Consider the following 18,524-nt stretch of genomic DNA (forward strand, 5'->3'; position numbering starts at 1 on the left):
TCAAAGCTGGAATGGCTACCCACTACATGTAAGTAAAATTAATCTTGGACCAGGGGGCAGAGCCAGCAACTAGTTGATAGGGATCAGCCATAGACAGGACAGAGGAACCAGGAAGACATAAAAAGGGGCACAGGACGGAGTAGGGAAGGGACTTAGAGATTTGCTGTCTTTCAGTTTGGGATGAGTGGAGAGACACTTTGCTTGCTGAGTCTCCAGCCAAAAAGGAAGGTCAGCTGGTTGCTTCTCAGCTTCTCTGATCTAGGTACTTTTCACTCCAACATCTGATTCCCAAGTCTTTATTGGTAAATAGAATGATGGAGAACTAGTTAAAACCTACATTTGGTGGCTGTGACCTAGCTGGTACCAGTGGGACTGGAAATCCCACCAGACTATGGTCTGAGAGGCAGGGTGCTTACTGAGAGGATGTGGGGTGCAGACAATAGTTAAAATATCAGTAGATTAAGGTGTGGTCACTAAGCCAAGAGTAAAACAACACCCCTGGGTCTAGTATCAGGTTCTAGGCCAGCTGAGCAGTGTCAAGGATAGGTCCCATCTTACGCAGTGGGCCTTTAATCAAATCAGATACTCCCATAAGCTTTGTGTCACTTTTGCACATGCTCAGACTGCATGTGGGTCATCATTGTAGACAGAAGGGTTTGTAGCTGGGTTTGTGTTTACCGCTCTCCTTTGGTAGTGTGCAGAGTACCTTTCTGTACCAATGGCACTAGCATGTAGGGGTGAAGGCTCTATGTAGGCTCCAGCCTGACTTTTCAAGTTCAATAGGTTGTGTAGGTTTTGTCTTCAGCAATGGGGCTTTACTACCAGTTTGTGGAGAGCAACCAAGAGCCTTGACAATAGCCTAGGTAGTTTGAGGATTTCTATGGGGGCCCCTGTGGCCAACACTTTGATTAGATGTAATGAAATCCAAGATATTGGGAGCCTTATTTGGTGACATGAGATGTCTAGTTGGGGTTCCATTTCCTCAATTATTTGGCAGTTTCATTTAGACCACCTTCCTACATACATATTTTAGGAATTTTCCACTGTAGCATGTTTCCATATGACTGACTCCTCCTGTGGCTATAATTTTTGCTGTCCCTCTCCATAGTTTCTTTTTTTCTCCTCCTTCCCATTTGATCCTCCCATTCCAGTTCCTCACCTCATCTGTCCATAACAATCTATTCCATTTCCTTATCTTAGGGGAAGATCCTCCCTCCCCATTAGTCCCTTACTCTATACCTAATCTCTGGTTATATGGATTGTAGTTTGCTTACCAGTGATTTAACAGCTAACATCCACATGTAAGTGAATACATACCATATTTGTCATTATGGGTCTGGGATACCTCACATAGGATTTTTTTTCTCTAGCTCTGTGAATTTACTTGCAAATTATTATATTTTGATATCTGAGTAGTATCTCATTGTGTAAATGTACCACATTTTCTCTATCCATCATCTATTGATTGACATCTAGGCTATTTTAAATTTCTGGCCATTATGTATAGAGCAGTAATGAACATGGTCTCTATAGTAGGATGAAGCAGTCTTTGGTGAATAGTGCTATAGCTAGATCTTGAGGTAGATCAAGTCCAATTTTCTTGAGGAACAATCCCATTGGTTTCCTTAATGGTTGTACAAATTTGCTTTCCCACCAGCAATGGATGAGTGTTCCCCTTACTCTATGTCCTCACCATCAAGAGCTGTCATTTGTTTTATTGATCTTGGCCGTTCTGGTGTGTTTAAGATTAATTCTTAAAGTAGTTTTGATTTGTATTTCCCTGATAACTAAGGATGTTGAATATTTCTTTGCATGCTTCTCAGTAATATGTTTCCTCTTTGGAATTCTCTGTTTCTATCTGTATCCCAGTTTTTAATTTGGTTATTATTTTTTCTTTCTTTCTGTTTTTTTTTTTTTGAGTCAGGGTTTCTCTGTGTTGTTTTTGTGTCTGTCCTGAATCTCACTCTGTAGACCAGGCTGTCCTCAAACTCACAGTGATCTACTTGGCTCTGCCTCCCGGGTGCTTGGATTAAAGGTGTGCATCACCACCGCTTGGCTGGTTATTAATTTTTTGATGTCCATTTTTTTTAGTTCTTTATATATTTTAGATATTAGCCCTCTATTGGATGTGTAATTGGTAAAATCTTTTCCCATTCTGTTAGCTGCCACATTGTCTGAATGATGGTGTCTTTTGCTATTAAGAAACTTTTTCTGTTTCATGATGTCCCACTTGTTAATTATTAATCTTAGTGCCTGCACTATCTGTGTTCTGTTCAGGAACTCTTCTCCTGTGCTGATGAGATCAAAGCTATTCCCCTCTTTCTCATTTATCAGGCTCTGTATCTGGTTTTATGTTGAGGTCTTTGAACCATTTCAGGTTGAGCTTTGTGGAGGGTGTGTGAATCGATTTGTGTTCAGAAGACATACAGACATCTAGATTTACCAGCACCATTTGTTGAAGATGCTGTTTTTTCCCCAATATGTATTTTTGCCTTCATTATCAAAAATTAGTTGTTCATAGGTATGTGGATTTATGTATGGATCTTCAATTCAATTCCATTGATCAATGTGTCTGTGTTTGTGCTAATATCATACTGTATTATATTTATTACTACAACTCTGAAGTACAATTAGTTGTCAGAGTGAGTGATACCTCAACCAGTTCTTTTATTATTCAAGATTGTTTTAGCTATCCTATTTTTTGTTTGCTTATTTACATATGAAGCTGAAAATTGTCCTTTTAATTTCTGTGAAGAATTGTGTTGGAATTTTGGTAGGGATTGCATTAAATCTGTAGATTGCTTTTGATAGGTTGGCCATTTTTTCTATATTAAACCTACTGATCTGTGAGCATGGAAGAGCTTTCCATCTTCTGATATCTTCTTTAATTTTTTCTTCAATGTCTTAAAGTTTTCATCGTACAAGTTGTCTTATTTTGGGTTTCTATTACTCTGAGACACCATGACTACAGCATCTCTCATAATGGAAAACATTTAATTGTGGCTGGTTTACAGTTTCAGAAATTTAATACATCATTGTCATGGTGGGAAGCATGGTGGTATGCCAGCAGATATGGTGCTAGAGAAGGAGCTGAGAGTTCTATACTCTGGATCTGCAGGAAGAGACCATGAGCCATTGGCCTGACTTGAGCATCTGAGACCTCAAAGCCTGACCCTTAGTGATACGCTTCCTCCAGCAAGTCTGTACCTACTCCAACAAGGCCACACCTCCAAACAGTGCCACTCCCTATTATCCTATGGGGACATTTTCATTCAAACTACCACACTAGTCTTGCAGTTTGGTTAGAGTTACCCCAAGATATTTTATTTGTCTTTGGATATTGTGAAAGGCACTGTTTCCCTGATTTCTTTCTCAGTTGATTTGTCATTTGTATATAAGAAGGCTACTAATTTTTGTATATTAATTTTGTGTCCTGCTGTTTTGCTGGAAGTAAAGTAAGTACTTTACAGGTGAAGAAAATTGATGAATACTTTTCTTCTCTAGTAGCCATCTTTTCCTATATAACTCCCACCACAAAAGTTCCATTCCTCCAAGTAAAATATATATATATTTTTTTTGTCACAGGGCCCTGGCTTCCCTGAAACTGTCTATATAGCCCAGGTTTGCTTTGAACTCATGGAGATTCAACTGTATCTACCTCCTAATTACTGGGATTTGCTTTATTTTGTAACTTGCTGAGTTTAACTAGGTTTGTCTATGTGGCCATGGGTTTGGAATTGAACATGGGAGTGTGATGCATCAGTGGTTGAGTTACTGAAATGATGTCTACCCCTCTTCAGTATCCATTCTATGCTAATAGTTCAGTAGTGAAGGGTAGGGCCCTATGAACCCTTCATTGATCTGTGATTGACTGTTGACAGATCCAGTCTGTGTAAGCTCACTGGAGGTAGCCACAGCTGCTGTAATGTTATGATTGCATTGGTTCTGTCATGCCAGAATGGCAATATTTCACAGACTTTCAGGAAGAAATTCTTTACCTGTGGAAAACCAAATGAGAGATATATGAAAAGATGCGAATTTAACTTTATTTACTTGTTTCTATCACCAAAAATGCTGTATGAAGGTAATAAGGTATTTGCTGATGAATATCTATCTATCTATCTATCTATCTATCTATCTATCTATCTATCACCTATCTATCATCTTCTATCTAATCTATCATCTGTTTTATCTTGTCTTACTATAATAATAAGGAACTCAGTTCTGTGATTAATAAGATTTTTGCTGTGGGATGTTCTGTATGCTCTGAATGTGTTGCTCTGATTGGTTGATAAATAAAATGCTGATTGGCCAGTAGCCAGGCAGGAAGTATAGGTAGGATAAACAGAGAAGGAGAATTCTGGGAAGAAGAAGGCTGAGTCAGGATGCCAGCCAGTCTGCAGTCCAGGGAGCAGCATGTAATGGCACACAGGTAAAGCCACATGGAACACATGGCAATATATAGATTAATGAAATGGGTTAGTTTAAGTGTAAGAGCTTGTCATTAGTAAGCCTGAGCTAATGGCTGAGAGTTTTAATTAATATAAACCTCTGTGTGTTTACTTGGGTCTGAATGGCTGTGGGACCATAGGGCCACCGGGCAGGAACACAGAAAAACTTTCAGTTACAAATTTTTATTTATTGAAAGGTATTCAAGTAAAAGTTTAGATTTTTACATTAAGCATTCGTGTTTAAAATAAAACATTTCCTGTTGCCTATTGTTTGGATATTGATTAATGGGAGTTTGAGAAGACTGTGAAGTTTTCCTGCTGTTGCTGCTTTGTGATGAACCCTGTTCCCATGTTAAGCAGGAGCTCTCCTGCTGAGCTCCACTCTAAGCCAGAGACAGTTTTAAGAGGAAGGCTAGCTCTATACCTTGAAATGAAATGACAATTGAAGTCATTTTTCTTTCTTTTTATAGTTAGCCATGTGAAAAACTAGGACTTTATCAGCAGAGGGCAGCAAAGCTCCAGGCAGTGTGCTTTCAGGGCCAACTGAAGCTTTGCCCAGGACATTGTTTCTTCCTTTTTTCTGCTGTTAGGAAGTTTCCCCCTTGCTTTCCTCTTAATGACAAGCTTTGCTAATAGCCTGTAAGAATTATCCAGTCTTTTTTAGGTATTGTAGAACAAAAATCTTTTCTTAAATGTATTTCTTTCTTCCTGTAACTTAGGGAGTACCAGGACCTGGAAAATATGAAATTAAAAGTCAATTTGATAAGACAGAAAGTATGACAGCAAATATAAATGATGAATCTTCCGTTTTTCTCTCTGAATCAGAGGTAATTGCGTATAGCCATTTTCATATACATAGTGTAATAGGCATGATGTGAATCCCATTAGAAATCCAAAGGTGTTTAAGGAAATTGTAAATAGCAAAATAACATACAGCAAATTAGAAATGGGCATGGTCAGGCCAAAACATTGCAAAATTACGGATAGAGTTTTGTGAAATAAGACTGAATATTAACAATAATACATGAACAAATATTTCAATTGGGAATATCTATTAAACATTTCTATTAATCAAATTTTGCATATGTGAACATTCAGTTCAGATGATCAGAAATACCCATTTTATTCTGAATCCTAATTTTGCTAATGCATGCATGGGGGATTAAGTGTAGCCCATGTGGAAATATGTCACTTTTGGAGAATGGTATAAAGGTGTTCTGTTATACCTGCCATGGGTCACACATGTAACTGCCACGGGGACCTTTACCAGTGATACTGCAGTCAGAGCATCTGTTCCATAGCAACCACTTCACGTCATTCAAGGAGCATCCTAAGCAGACCAAAAGGTGTTTGTGGTATTTCTAGAGCAAGAAAATGAAGAGACTGACAAACAGTTATGATGGATGCAGCAGCCTCCAGATAAGGTGGTCGTGAAATTTATCCACTTGTGTTATGTGCAGCTCTGATTATTTAACTTGGGAAAGTTATTAACTTTCAGGTGACTATAGACAACTACTTTGCTTTCAGTATATATTTAAGATCTCCTCTTTGGAGACAGGTAGATAGATTAAAGATATATTTTATAGATATAATTAAGATTACATTTTAATGAGTTAGAGGTTGTATTGAGGGAATGGAGAGGCTCAAGAGTGAATATTAGATTTTAGTCTTGAGCAACTTAATAGTACTTAAGGCACTGCATGAGAGGGATATAAAAAGGGCAGTGTGTGTATGTGTGTGCCCTTGAGTTTTAAAAATGCAGTTTATAACTAGCACTTTTGAGTTTCATGCAACTTCCATTCATCTGATATGTAGTTCTAATTTTATGTCATTTGGCATCATTCATTTAAATTATATTTTATGAATGGAAAAGAAAAATAATAATTTTATTTAAATTAATGATAGTGAAAGACAGACTAATGGCAGAGGACACAGGGGAGATAAAACCAAACATGATTGTCTCATAGAGGTAGTGTGTTTAGTTGTATATGAAAAGATAGATTAATTATCACAATAGAAAAAGAAACAATCCAATGAAGAAGGCAGACTTAGGGGTCAGATTTTCTGCTTTATATGAGTAAATATGGTTATATTTCTGGGAAATTTTAGACATATTTCAGGAATGATCTAGTATTTTATGAAAATATAATGAATCTCCTCATGTTTTCATATAAAACCTTACAAAACACATTTTTTTCTTCGTTACCATGGTTCCAAGTTCTGGATGCACTTTAGAATTGTTCATGGCATTTTAAAAACCAACACACCCAGTAGCCAACCTGTTCTTCTCCTGTTCCTCTTAGAGATCAATTTCGTTGGCCTTAATATTTAATTAATTTTACAAAATGCAAAAAAATATTTGATACACATAAATTTTGTAGAAGGAAGAAGGACAGAAGGAAAACACGCACACGGCTGCTTGGTTTTATGAACACACACAGAGGTTAAACCAGAAAGCAGTGTTATTGGCTCTCGGGAAAGGATGGCAAAGATCTGGGATGGCCCTCAGGTGCTACCGTGCATGCATATCCACTTCCAAAAGGCAATGGTGGTTTCCAGGACTTCTGCAAGTTGGTTGATATTATTCTGGGAATATGAAATTAGGCACTCTGTGGGTGAATTTCCACCATGGAAATAAGAAAATGTTATACATTGTGAACCTCTACCCACCACAGAGGCAGGATCACAGAAATAGCATGAAGATGAGAGGCAGCAATCAGTTCTTCTCTGTACCTTTAAAAAAAGAGTGGTTTGTCTTTTGGAAGCATGTCAGTGTTTATAGATTCACAAATGGTAAAAATCAATAGGAACAGAAAGAGTTAAAAAACCTTTCTAAGACTAAAAGCTAATGAAACATATGAGCAATTCTTCATTTTACCATAGCATAGGGTTAAAGATAGACATGCTCCAGGAAACCAGTATTTGACTACATCAATATTAGAAGGTAAATTCAGGAGGGTCTCTGGGGCCTGCTGGCCAGCCAGTCTAGGCAACAAGTGGGCTGCAGGTTCATGAAAGACTCTGCCTCTAAAACTAAGGTGGAGAAGCAATTGAAGAAGACTTTTGACTTGACCTCTGCCCTACCACTACATGCAGACATTTGCGCGTGCGCGCGCGCGCACACACACACACACACACACACACACACACACACACACACACCAGCTCCCTCACACATGTGTGTACACAAAAATATAACACAAACCATGTTAGATCATATAGTTCTTTGCTAAGTGAAGAATATTTCAAAGATAAAACTGTCCATATACCATCATCTGGAACTAGAATCTCATCTCAACATTATTTCTTTCTAAAGGAAGCAAGGCACACACAGACACAACAGTATTAGTACATCAGAGACTTTTTCTAACGCTACCTAAGTGTTTCATGTTTCAATGACCAAAAGATCTTAATTCATCTGTATTGTCTTTGCTGCATGGAGAAATAGACTCTAGATGCTGCATCACTCAGAAGGCAGCTTTTAACTAATTAAGTGTGGCATCTTCTGTTTTTTTTTTTTTTTCTTTTTTTTCTTTTAAATTGGTCTATTTTCCTAGAGATTTGCAACCATCAAATCAAGTGCCCCAGCTCCTGGCACATATAATGAAACACGAACTGCTTTGAAGTACTCAAAGAAAAGATCAGGAGAGAATTGTCCATTTGGGCAAAGTGCGGCCCGATTCATCCATGACTCCAGGGCAGAGGAAATGCCAGGTTTGCTGTTAATATTTCACTCTAATTGTATGTATCTCACTGTCTTGAACAGGATGGAGACATGAGAAAATTCAATTTCTTAAAGTTCTATGTTTGGCAGTACTATGTGGTAAGCAGAAAAATCAGTATGTAGTGGAGTTTTAGTAAGATCAAGTAACAGAGCCAATTTAATAGGACACACATAATTTGAAGTACTCATTCAAATATGTCCTATTTCTCTAATGGATATTTACTCACCTAAATGGACTTCTCATGAAGAAAAACTGAACTATTCAGAGGATACTTGTAGCTAGAGTTTTCCTGTCTGGCCCACAGTCAGGACAAATCTCTCTTACCTGCCAGCCCCACAGTTGCTCTGACCCAACCAAGAAAGCACACAGAAATTTATATTGTTTACAAACTGTATGGCCGTGGCAGGCTTCTTGTTATCTGCTTCTTCTATCTTAAATTAACCCATTTCTATTAATCTATAAGTTGCCACATGGCTTGTGGCTTACCTGTACCTTACATCTCTCTTGTCATGGCGGTGGCTGGCAGTATCTCTCTCTGCCTTCGCCTTCCACTTCCCAGAATTCTCTTCTCTGCTTGTCCCACCTATCATCCTGCCTGGCTATTGGCCAACCAGTGTTTTATTTTAACCAATCGGAGCAACACATTTGACATACTTGAATATCCCACAGTACTTTCCCTTTTCTTTTTATCAAAAAGCAAGGTTTTATCTTTTATATAGTAAAATTATAGATAACAAAATAATTATCAAGCAAGAATTACAGTTACAATATTAAAGAAGATATCCTATCTATCTTATATTTGTGAGTCTAAGGTTTTATATCTAACTTATCTTTTATCATAACTGAGGAAATTTTAACTATCTAGTCCTCAACCACATCAAAGACCTCAGAAGGATATAATATTGATTACCTGAGAACCAGGAGAATGATGCAAGCAACTTTTGGGAGTCTTGTAGGGTAGACAGAGACAGCTGGCAGCCTGGACAGTCACCTAATGTTCCTTTGTAAAGTTGGGGCATTTGTCTTCAGCCCACAGGGTTAGAGTCTCTCGGTCACTTCTCTCAGTGTCCTGTAGAATGTCTGGCAGTTTCCTCTGTGAAGCAGGAACCTGAAGGACCATTTTGTCAAGCAAAGTTCAGTGGTCACCTTTTTATGGGTCCTGCATGTCCAGTTGATCAAGCAGTCCAGGCAAGAACAGTTTCTTGCCCAAATGGCTATTTTTGCCAAGGTGAAGATAAACTCCATATGAAGTGTCTTCAATGCCCATCCTCCTCTCTGAAGTAAATTGGTGCTGCCAGGAGCAGATATGTCTCACTGTCCAGAAAGTCTAAATTTTAAAAATATTTTAAATGCCATATTCTATAGGTCTTTGAAGTATTTGAAGATTACCTGTCTATCTGAAATATATCTATGTATACCTAGAAGACTTAACTAACATGGCTACAAGTATGATTATCATAGATGACTAATTATTAATCTATTTTAATTATCCATTACAATTTTAAATGAGCTGTACAAACATAATACCTTAAACAAGAATAGAAATATACACACAGTATAACAAAATTAACTTTAAGTTTGTATCAATAGACTAAAATCTATACCAATGTAAGACATTTTAAACAAGCTGTTGTTCTTTAAAAGTAAGTTCATTAATCTACCCTTTCATCCTATTATATCTATATCATATCCCCTTTTCTTCTTTAGAAAGAGATCACATTCATAATCAACCTGATTTAAATAAAAATATTGGTTTTTCTCTGTCCCACATCAGAGGATTCTTCTGACTTGGGACACGAGAATCTCTTAACCTTTTCTTTTAGCAATATGCCTGGGTTTAGGGAAGGAGTGAACCAATTCCATCTCCAAAGCCAGCTTGATAATTTTGGGAAATTTGGCGTAGTTTTTCTTACTACTTCTTGCTGGAGGGGGGCGCTGTATCTTATGGGGACATAAAGAAAATTTTAGGATTATGGAGTAGTCTATGAGAGTGTATCATTTGAGCCAGTTGCCTTGAAACTGTTTTGGATGTTGGATCATCTGGGCCATGGTGTCATTAGAGACCATTCGGTAGTCTTGGCTGATCAAACCTGATGTATCTTAATCTGGAGCAAATCCATAGCCTCTGGCTTTCTGTGGAAACAAAAGCAGAAACTCTTTTCCAAAGCAACATATCCTTATATCCAAATTTTGAAGTCAGGGTACCTTTAAAATTTACATATTTGTTTAACTCAACAGCTTTTACCATCAAATCTGTTTCTATAGTTAAAACTCCCAAAGACAACACAATCCAGATTCTCCGTGTGATATCCATCTTTACGTGGCTTATTTTTATACTACCTTTACTATCTCTTTAAAGACTTTATTTTTAAAAGCTATCTATTTTTTTTTAACTGTGTATATTCGTTTTTCTCTTTCAAGGCTATGTACATTTTTACACACATTGTAAAGCATTTAAAGTCTTGTTCCATCTGAATTTATCTTATTGTGAATCAGTTGCTTTAAACTGCAACATTTCTAAGACTGAACCTGTGCTGTGGCTGCTGGCTCTGCTTCCCAACATGGTGGTGGTACAGTTACCGCCAGCTCTGGGGCTGGAGCCGTGTGTACCATCAACTATCAGAAGCAGTTCTATCAAAGCAGCACATAGTCCAGAAACCTTTTTTATTTTATTTTATTTTTTTAACTCGCAAAGGCTAAATCCACCATGCAGCAGAGTAAAGTGCCTCTTGTAGACTCCTCATTCCCGCCACACGGCAGGTCAGACACACACACCAGGAACCCGCCATAGTAGCTCAAACCGGCAGGCTGCTGCTAACTTGAGAGAGACAACTAGGAAGCTGTTTTTAACTCTGTTTTAGAATCTTTTTTTTCTCAGGTTTTAGGTGGAAACTCTTGCTAACACATTGGTTCCATTTGTAGCTAGAATTTTCCTGCCTGGCCCACAGTCAGGACAAATCTCTCTTACCTGCCAGTCCCACAGATACATTTTTTTTTTTCATTGCAAGTATCTTAACAAAGAACTTTCAAAATCATAGAAAGTTGTTTATTTGCTTTTGAGGGAAAATATATGAAATTCTACTTATTCAGACTACCACTATAGAAAATACTCTTGAGGTTTTTACTGTAAGGAAGGAGTGAAAAACTAAAATAAGTGTGGTGACAGGAAAATTAGATGATAGATTTTTTTTATGATAAATACACTTTACACCAACCTACCATTGTTTAGATTTGTGGTTTATTCATGTATTCTCTATTGAGGTTTAGTTTACACATAATAGAAGTAATTTTAAGTGTAGATCTATGATCTTGATAAATATATTAGTCAGCTGTCATTCAAAGAGGCTCAGATGCTATATTAAGCAAAACAGCACTTACAATTAAATATTGAGTAGCACAGATTCTAATTGTGTTGGCTAGATTTATTGTTAACTTGCCACAACCCTAGCTGAGGAGAGGCATCTCAACTCAAGAATTCCCTCCACCAGATTAGCCCTTGGGCATAGCTATGGGATATTTCTTTTGTTTGCTACTTGTAGGTGGGCCCAGCCCACTGTTGGGTACCATTCCTGGATATGTGGACCTGGACTATATAGGAAATGTAGCTGAGTAAGCCAGGGGAGGCAAGACACTCAGCAATGTTCCTTTATGGTCTCTGCTTCAGTTTCTGTCCCCCAGGTTCCTACAGTAAAAGAAACCAAACTAGAACAGAAAACCAGTGCAGAGATCTTGCTCTGATGGAGGTGTTGCTCTGATGGACCTGATTGTGTTTCTTGGGAGGGTTTTGGAGCTTAAGGACAGACAAAACCATTGAATGCTCAGAAGTTATGGAAGCTTGGAAGACAGGATGTTGGGAGAGATGTGGAGGTTGGAGTCCTGGCTTATGAAGTTTCAGAGAGAAGCAAAGACTCTATTAAGACCATTAGTATGACTGGATTAAGAATCTGTGGAAGTAGAAGGTTTACTTTACTAGGAAAGTTGGTTCTGGTTAGCATTGGCTGAAGAATCAGTTGTGATTGATATGATACCAGCATTCGTGAGGTGAAATATTCAGAGATGTAATCTCTCAGCATCAGCACACAGACAATGTGGTCTAGGGAGTCAAGGCTGGATCTCATGCTGGTAGCTGCAGTTGGTAATGGGTAGTAAGTCTCCTACATGGTACTGAGTTGGAAGGTATAAAGGGATCATAGAGAGTAGATGAGGCTTGGCACTATTTGGGAAGGTTGGAATCCCCATAGAGAAGCCAGGGGGCCATTGAGGCAGGTGTAGCCTCAGTTGTAGTGGAGGCCCCACCCAGGCCTGAAACTGTTGAGGAGACAAGTTGAAGTTGGCATTTTGAAGCAGGGTTTTGAGTCCATGAAGCAACCTCAGGAGAGGCAATCTCTGTTGTAGTGGTAGGTGTGGAATGGAGCCAATGTAAGTCTCCAAGAAAAGCTGTGTGCTATGTATGAGTAACAGGGCAGGAGAAGTGGAGCTGCCCAAACTCTTTTATAAAATAATCATACAGACACTTAATTATTTAAACTGCTTGGCCATTAGCTCAGGCCTACCATTGTCTAGACCTTAGTCTTATATTTAGCCCATTTCTACTAATCTATACTTTGCCACGTGGCTTGTGGCTTACCTGTACCTTACATCTTCCTTGTCATGGCGGCGGCTGGCAGAGTCTCTCTCTACCCAGCCTTCCACCTCCCAGAATTCTCTTTTCTCTTGTCCAGCCTATACTTCCTGCCTGGCCACTGTCCAAACAGCATTTTTATATTGATACAAATATAGAACTATGTTTGTTATAATGTACACACATTTTTACTCTTATTTGAAATATTTGTATATTGATACAAATGTAAATTTATATCTGTCATACTGTATGTATTTTCTACTTCTGTTTAGGATATTCTGGATACTCATATATATTTAGGATTATTATCATATTGCATATTACACTATACATTCCTACCTCTGTTAAAGATATTTTGTTTATTATCACAATTTTAAAGTCATTGTCTTTTTATTGTACATTTGCTTACAGACTGTTTGTCTTGTTTACATGAAGCCTTAGTCCTTAGGTTGTTTAGGTAGATAAGACTTATAGCTTTATTGTCACCTATGCTTGCCATCTCTATAATTATGTTAGTTAGGTTATCCAGATTTATAAATACATAGGTTGGATGGACAGGTAATCTTCAAACACTTCATGGACCTAGAGTATATGGCATTTAAGTAACTTAGAATTCTGTTGATGTGAGAGACAATTGTTCCTTTGATGTGGTTGAGGACTAGATAGTTAAAATTTCCTCAGTTATGATAAAAGATAAGTTAGATATAAAACCTTAGACTCACAAATATAAGATAGATAGGATATCTTCTTTAATATTGTAACTGTAATTCTTGCTTGATAATTATTTTGTTATCTATAATTTTACTATATAAAAGATAAAACCTTGCTTTTTGATAAAAAGAAAAGGGGAAGTGCTGTTGGATGTTCTGTATGTCAAATATGTTGCTCTGATTGGTTAAAATAAATGAAGTGCTGCTTGGCCATTAGTCAGGCCTATCATTCATTGTAACTCTTACTCTTATATTTAGACCATTTCTATTAATCTATACTTTGCCACGTGGCTTGTGACTTACCAGTACCTTATATCTTTCCTGTCATCTTGGTGGCTGGCGGTGTCTCCCCGCTCCAGCCTTCACTTCCCAGAATTCTCTTCTCTTTGTCCCGCCTACCCTATCCTTCCTGTCTGGCTGCTGGCCAATCAGTACTTTATTTATTTTAACCAATCAGAGCAACACATTTGACATACAGAACATCCCACAGTACAGTATGAATGCTGCCCTTTCTGGACAAGCGGGACACAAGGAAACGACCACTGTACTCTGCCAAGACAGGGTAAGATGGTCTTTCAGAATTCCTGATTCTGAAAATGGTCTGTAGCCAATTTGAATGCAGCAACGATGCTGAGAAACATTAGGTCCAGGTTGCCAGCTGTCTCTATCTACTCTTCCAAGACTCCTGAAAGTTGTTTGTGTCCTTCTCCCATTTCTCAGGTATTATTATATTCCTTCTCAGGTCTTTGATGAGGTTGAAGACCAGCAGTTATAGTTACAACTATATATATATATATATATATATATATATATATATATATATATATATATATATATATATATATATATATATATAAAATAGATAGAATATATATATTGTTTGATAGAATATATTTAATATTAGACTCAGGTTCTTTAGGATACAACACCTTTTGAAATGATCTTTGTAACATGCCACCTACCCACGCTCTAGACTTCCCTGGATTTTAGTATGTGTTTTTTGCTTGATATTGTTTGCATTGATTGTAGTTCCAACTTATCTAGGTCATTATCCCTCATTACTCCTAGACAATATTTGATAACCATTTCTTTGTATACAGTCTTGTATTAGGTTGGAACCTTCTTATTTAGATAAAAGGGGGAGATGTAGTGGGTAGGCATCCCAGCCTTGTCCTGGAAGTTCCAACAACCATTGAGGCTTCGGTAATGGTCATGCCCACAAGGCAGGGCTGAGGGAGGAAGCTTATGACCCAGGATCGAGAGGAGAGGCTTCTCTTGGTTCCAGGACCCTGGAGGCTGTAGGTAGATGGAGCAGAGTTCTCCAGAGAACACCGCTGGACTGCGCCCTACCTTTGCCAGACCCTGCAACCTACCCCTTCATTTGTAAGCTACCCCACAAAATAAACCTCCATTTTAACTACATGGAGTGGCCTTGATAATTTCACCAATAGGATCCCAGAAGTTTGTAAGTCTCAGGGCACAGACAACAGACACTGAAGTATTTGTATTTGTTTCGATCTGACTGTTCTTAGGCCCTGGTTGCTTTTGGTCAATGTGTTTTTTTTTTTTTTTTTTTTTCACCACTGCAACAGAAACCAAACTAGGACACTCGTAAAGATCAGAGTGTGTTTCATTAGGTGTGGATTTAGGGAGTCTTCTTAAAGGCAAGAGGAGGATGTTTAGGTGACTTAGGCTGTGGAGAATTACTACGGAAGGAATACTTTCCTTTGCTAGTTCTGCTTTGATGTCTTCTGGGTCCAGGATATTGTCACTAGGGAAGAATGTAGCTCTTGCAGTTCTCAGGGTGTTCCTTCTCAGCACACTGAAGATTTCTTTTGTCAGTGATTTCCTGGAGTGGTCACTGCAGCTCAGGATAGTATGTGGCTTTCAAATGGTATCCAGCTGCCAGCCTAGGCGACCATTGTTATTATCAAGTTTTGGAACAATCCCGTCACTCTTTAAAGTTTCTCACATGCATTAATGTTCACCCCCATGCCTGTCCACAGGCAACTGTTCTGAACCTGAGTTTTCTAAATTTTTGTGTAAGTGGAGTCATCTAGAGTTTTGTTACTGCTCTCTGTGCATGTTTCCGACATTCATTCCCATTTACTCACTGACTTTGTGAGCCCTTGATAAATTTTAAAACAGTGTCTGTACCATTCTGCTTTAGCCAGAAATATGTGGACCTCTCTCTAAAGATTTTACTTAATGTTACTGAGTTCAAAAAGTTTTTTAAAAGTGTACTTATTCTTATACGTAATGTTCTTCATAATTTTAGGTCCTGGTTTTTATGATATTTCAAGCAACACTACAATTGCCAAGGTTCGAAACAACTGCTTGAAGAAACCAAAGAAAACCAGATTTGTTTTTTCTGCCCCTCAAACTTTGAGCATAGCTGAGAAAGAGGTTTCCAGTGGTCCAGGACCTTGTGATTATCAGGTGATATGTTAATGGCAAGATGTTATTCTTTATAAATAATATGTTTATATGCAACACTAAGTTGTTAAAGCTCTCTAAAGTTTCATGTTGTAATAGAATTGCTAGGAAAGTATGGTAAGCTATTCTTATTACTATGTTCCGTATGTGAAGTCCAATCACATTAATTAGTAGATGAATGACAGTGGAATAAATAAGTTACAAACTGAAGTTCTAGAGATTACAGATATCACATTTGAAAAAAAATATCTGCATTAAAGGTATGTTCAGGGAAAAAGTAATCAGAAAGGTGAAGGTCCATAACTTCAAACCAAGAAATGGAGATATCTAGCACATAATATTTAAGGGTTAGGGAGAGTTAACTAGACAGCTAGTTTAAAAATGGTAAGTTTTCTAATGAGAAGGTTATTTGTGGGAAAGGCCAGCAGTTGGGCCAGGAGGGAGGTTTTGGCTTAGGGCAGCTTCATGGAACATATTTTTTATAATGTATAATGTATGATATGTAATTATATAATATCACACAGATTATACACAAGTATGTACAATATAATTATGTAGAATATAATATAATTATAAAATTTTTATTAGTGTACATTCACTGTAAATGGTATTGGATTACATAAGGGTATTTTAAACATTTGTGTGTGTGTGTGTGTGTGTGTGTGTGTGTGTGTGTGTGTGTGTGTGTTTTCACATGCCATGGGATGTCTGTGTGGGCCAGAGGATAACTTTCAGGAGTCAGCTTTCTACCTTCACTGTGAGATTCAGCCTTGGGTGCAAGTGTCTTTCCCCACTGAGCCATTTCTTTGGTTACAAAGTGGCATTCTTGTGCAAGTATTTAATATGTATAACATGCTTCTAAGATGAAGTAATAGCACTAACAGTGCAAATAAATTAGAATATAATATGTTTAAGGATTTCAATACCCAGCTGTACTACTCTTGGGAATATACCCAAAGGATGTTCAATCATAACACAAGGACACTTGCTCAACTGTGTTCATAGCAGCTTTATTCATAATAGCCAGAACCTGGAAATAACCTAGATGTCCTTCACCAGAAGAATAGTTATGAAAATATGGTACATTTACACAATGGACTTTTATTCAGCTGTTAAAAACAATGACATCAGGAAATTTAAAGGCAAATGGATGGAACTAGAAAAAAATTATCCTGAGTAAGGTAAGCCATACACAGAAAGGCAAACATAGTATGTACTCATAAGTGTGTGGGAGCCCACAAAGATTCCAGTTTGTTTCCAGGTTTTAGGGTCAGAGTTTATGTTGCTCTCTAAGGCTGCATAATAGGGGGTAAAGGCATGGTTACCAGTATCTTATACTTCAAGGCCTAATTACAAGATTCTTTGCCATGGGGCATGGTGAACAGGTGTTTTGAAAGGTCTACACTTGGTACTTTGCACTTTGATCTTTAAGGGGAGAGGTCTTTTGCCCTCTCCTTGCTGATGTTATGATAAGAAGCCTATCATGAATAAACTGAGAGGGTGAGTAACAAGGAAGGCCCATGGGGGATGCATGGAACTCCCATGGGAAGGGGAAATAGAAGGGATTTTGTGGGTGGACAGGGGACTGGTAGGTATGGAACATGAAGGATCAGGTTGGGAATGGATTGAGGGGGAGAGTATTGAAAGAGATGGCTGGAAGGTGGGTGCATTTTGGGGTCGGATAGAAACCTGGTACAAGGGAAACTCCCAGGACTCTATAAGGTTGACTCTTGCTAAGACTCCTAGCAATAGTGGATGTGTAGCCTGAACTGGTCATCTCGTGTGACCAGGCAAGACTTCCAGTGGAGGGATTGGGAAGTCAACCAGCCACACAACCTTTGACCTCTAGTCTGTCCTACCTATAGGATGTGCTGGGCTAAGGGTGGCACAGAGACTGTGGGAGTGGCCATCCAATGACTGGTCCAGCTTGAGACCCATGTCATGAGAGGGAGCCCACCCCTGACACTGCCTGGAGGGCCAGGACCAGAGGCTGGATGGCCCGGAGACCTGGGATAAAACCAAACCTGACGGTACCCATTGGTCCCACCTGTCTGGTCTCTAGCGTGTCCTCTGGACAGGGAAGCCTGGCACAGGGCTGCTGACACATGCTCTATTAGGATGGGTAACAAGTCCTTTGTCTCTGGCTTGGAAGCCTGTGTCTTCTGTTAGCACCTGAAACTAACAGTACTTAGTAACTTGTAACAGGATATAATAGGAGACTCTGGTATCCACATTTAACTAATTTATAGACATTTTTATTTTATTTTTTTCCTCTAATACCCCGACCCCTCAGTGTATCTGACAGTCTTCAGTAACTATCTGGTTTTGTCAACCTATTTCCCATTAAAGCCACCAGTTTATTAAGGAGTTGCTGAATGAACAAGTTTAACATGACTATGTCTGTTCTAAAGGTTTTTATTCTTTTGATTGGCAGGTTTATTTTTTAGTATTTCTAAGCCCAATTTCAAACATTTTCTCACATATCTTTTTATATATTTTTTCTTTAATAAAGATTCAGTTTGATACAAACATATTTTAATTATGAGTATAAAAATAGCACATTAAATCTACCTTGGTGATT

At 38.2% G+C, this 18,524-nt stretch overlaps 1 protein-coding gene across 1 annotated transcript in view; it reads left to right on the forward strand.

Moving 5' to 3' along the window:
- Stpg2 (sperm tail PG-rich repeat containing 2) overlaps positions 1-18,524 on the forward strand; it is a 433,963-nt gene that overhangs the window by 86,081 nt on the left and 329,358 nt on the right. The window contains exons 7-9 of the mRNA XM_036189290.1: positions 5,171-5,278; positions 8,009-8,165; positions 15,786-15,946. Of these exons, the coding sequence (XP_036045183.1) occupies positions 5,171-5,278; positions 8,009-8,165; positions 15,786-15,946 (426 nt within the window). The remainder of the gene's footprint in view (positions 1-5,170; positions 5,279-8,008; positions 8,166-15,785; positions 15,947-18,524) is intronic.

The sequence above is a fragment of the Onychomys torridus genome, chromosome 6 (assembly GCF_903995425.1).
Source record: "Onychomys torridus chromosome 6, mOncTor1.1, whole genome shotgun sequence".
Taxonomy (NCBI): Eukaryota; Metazoa; Chordata; class Mammalia; order Rodentia; family Cricetidae; genus Onychomys; species Onychomys torridus.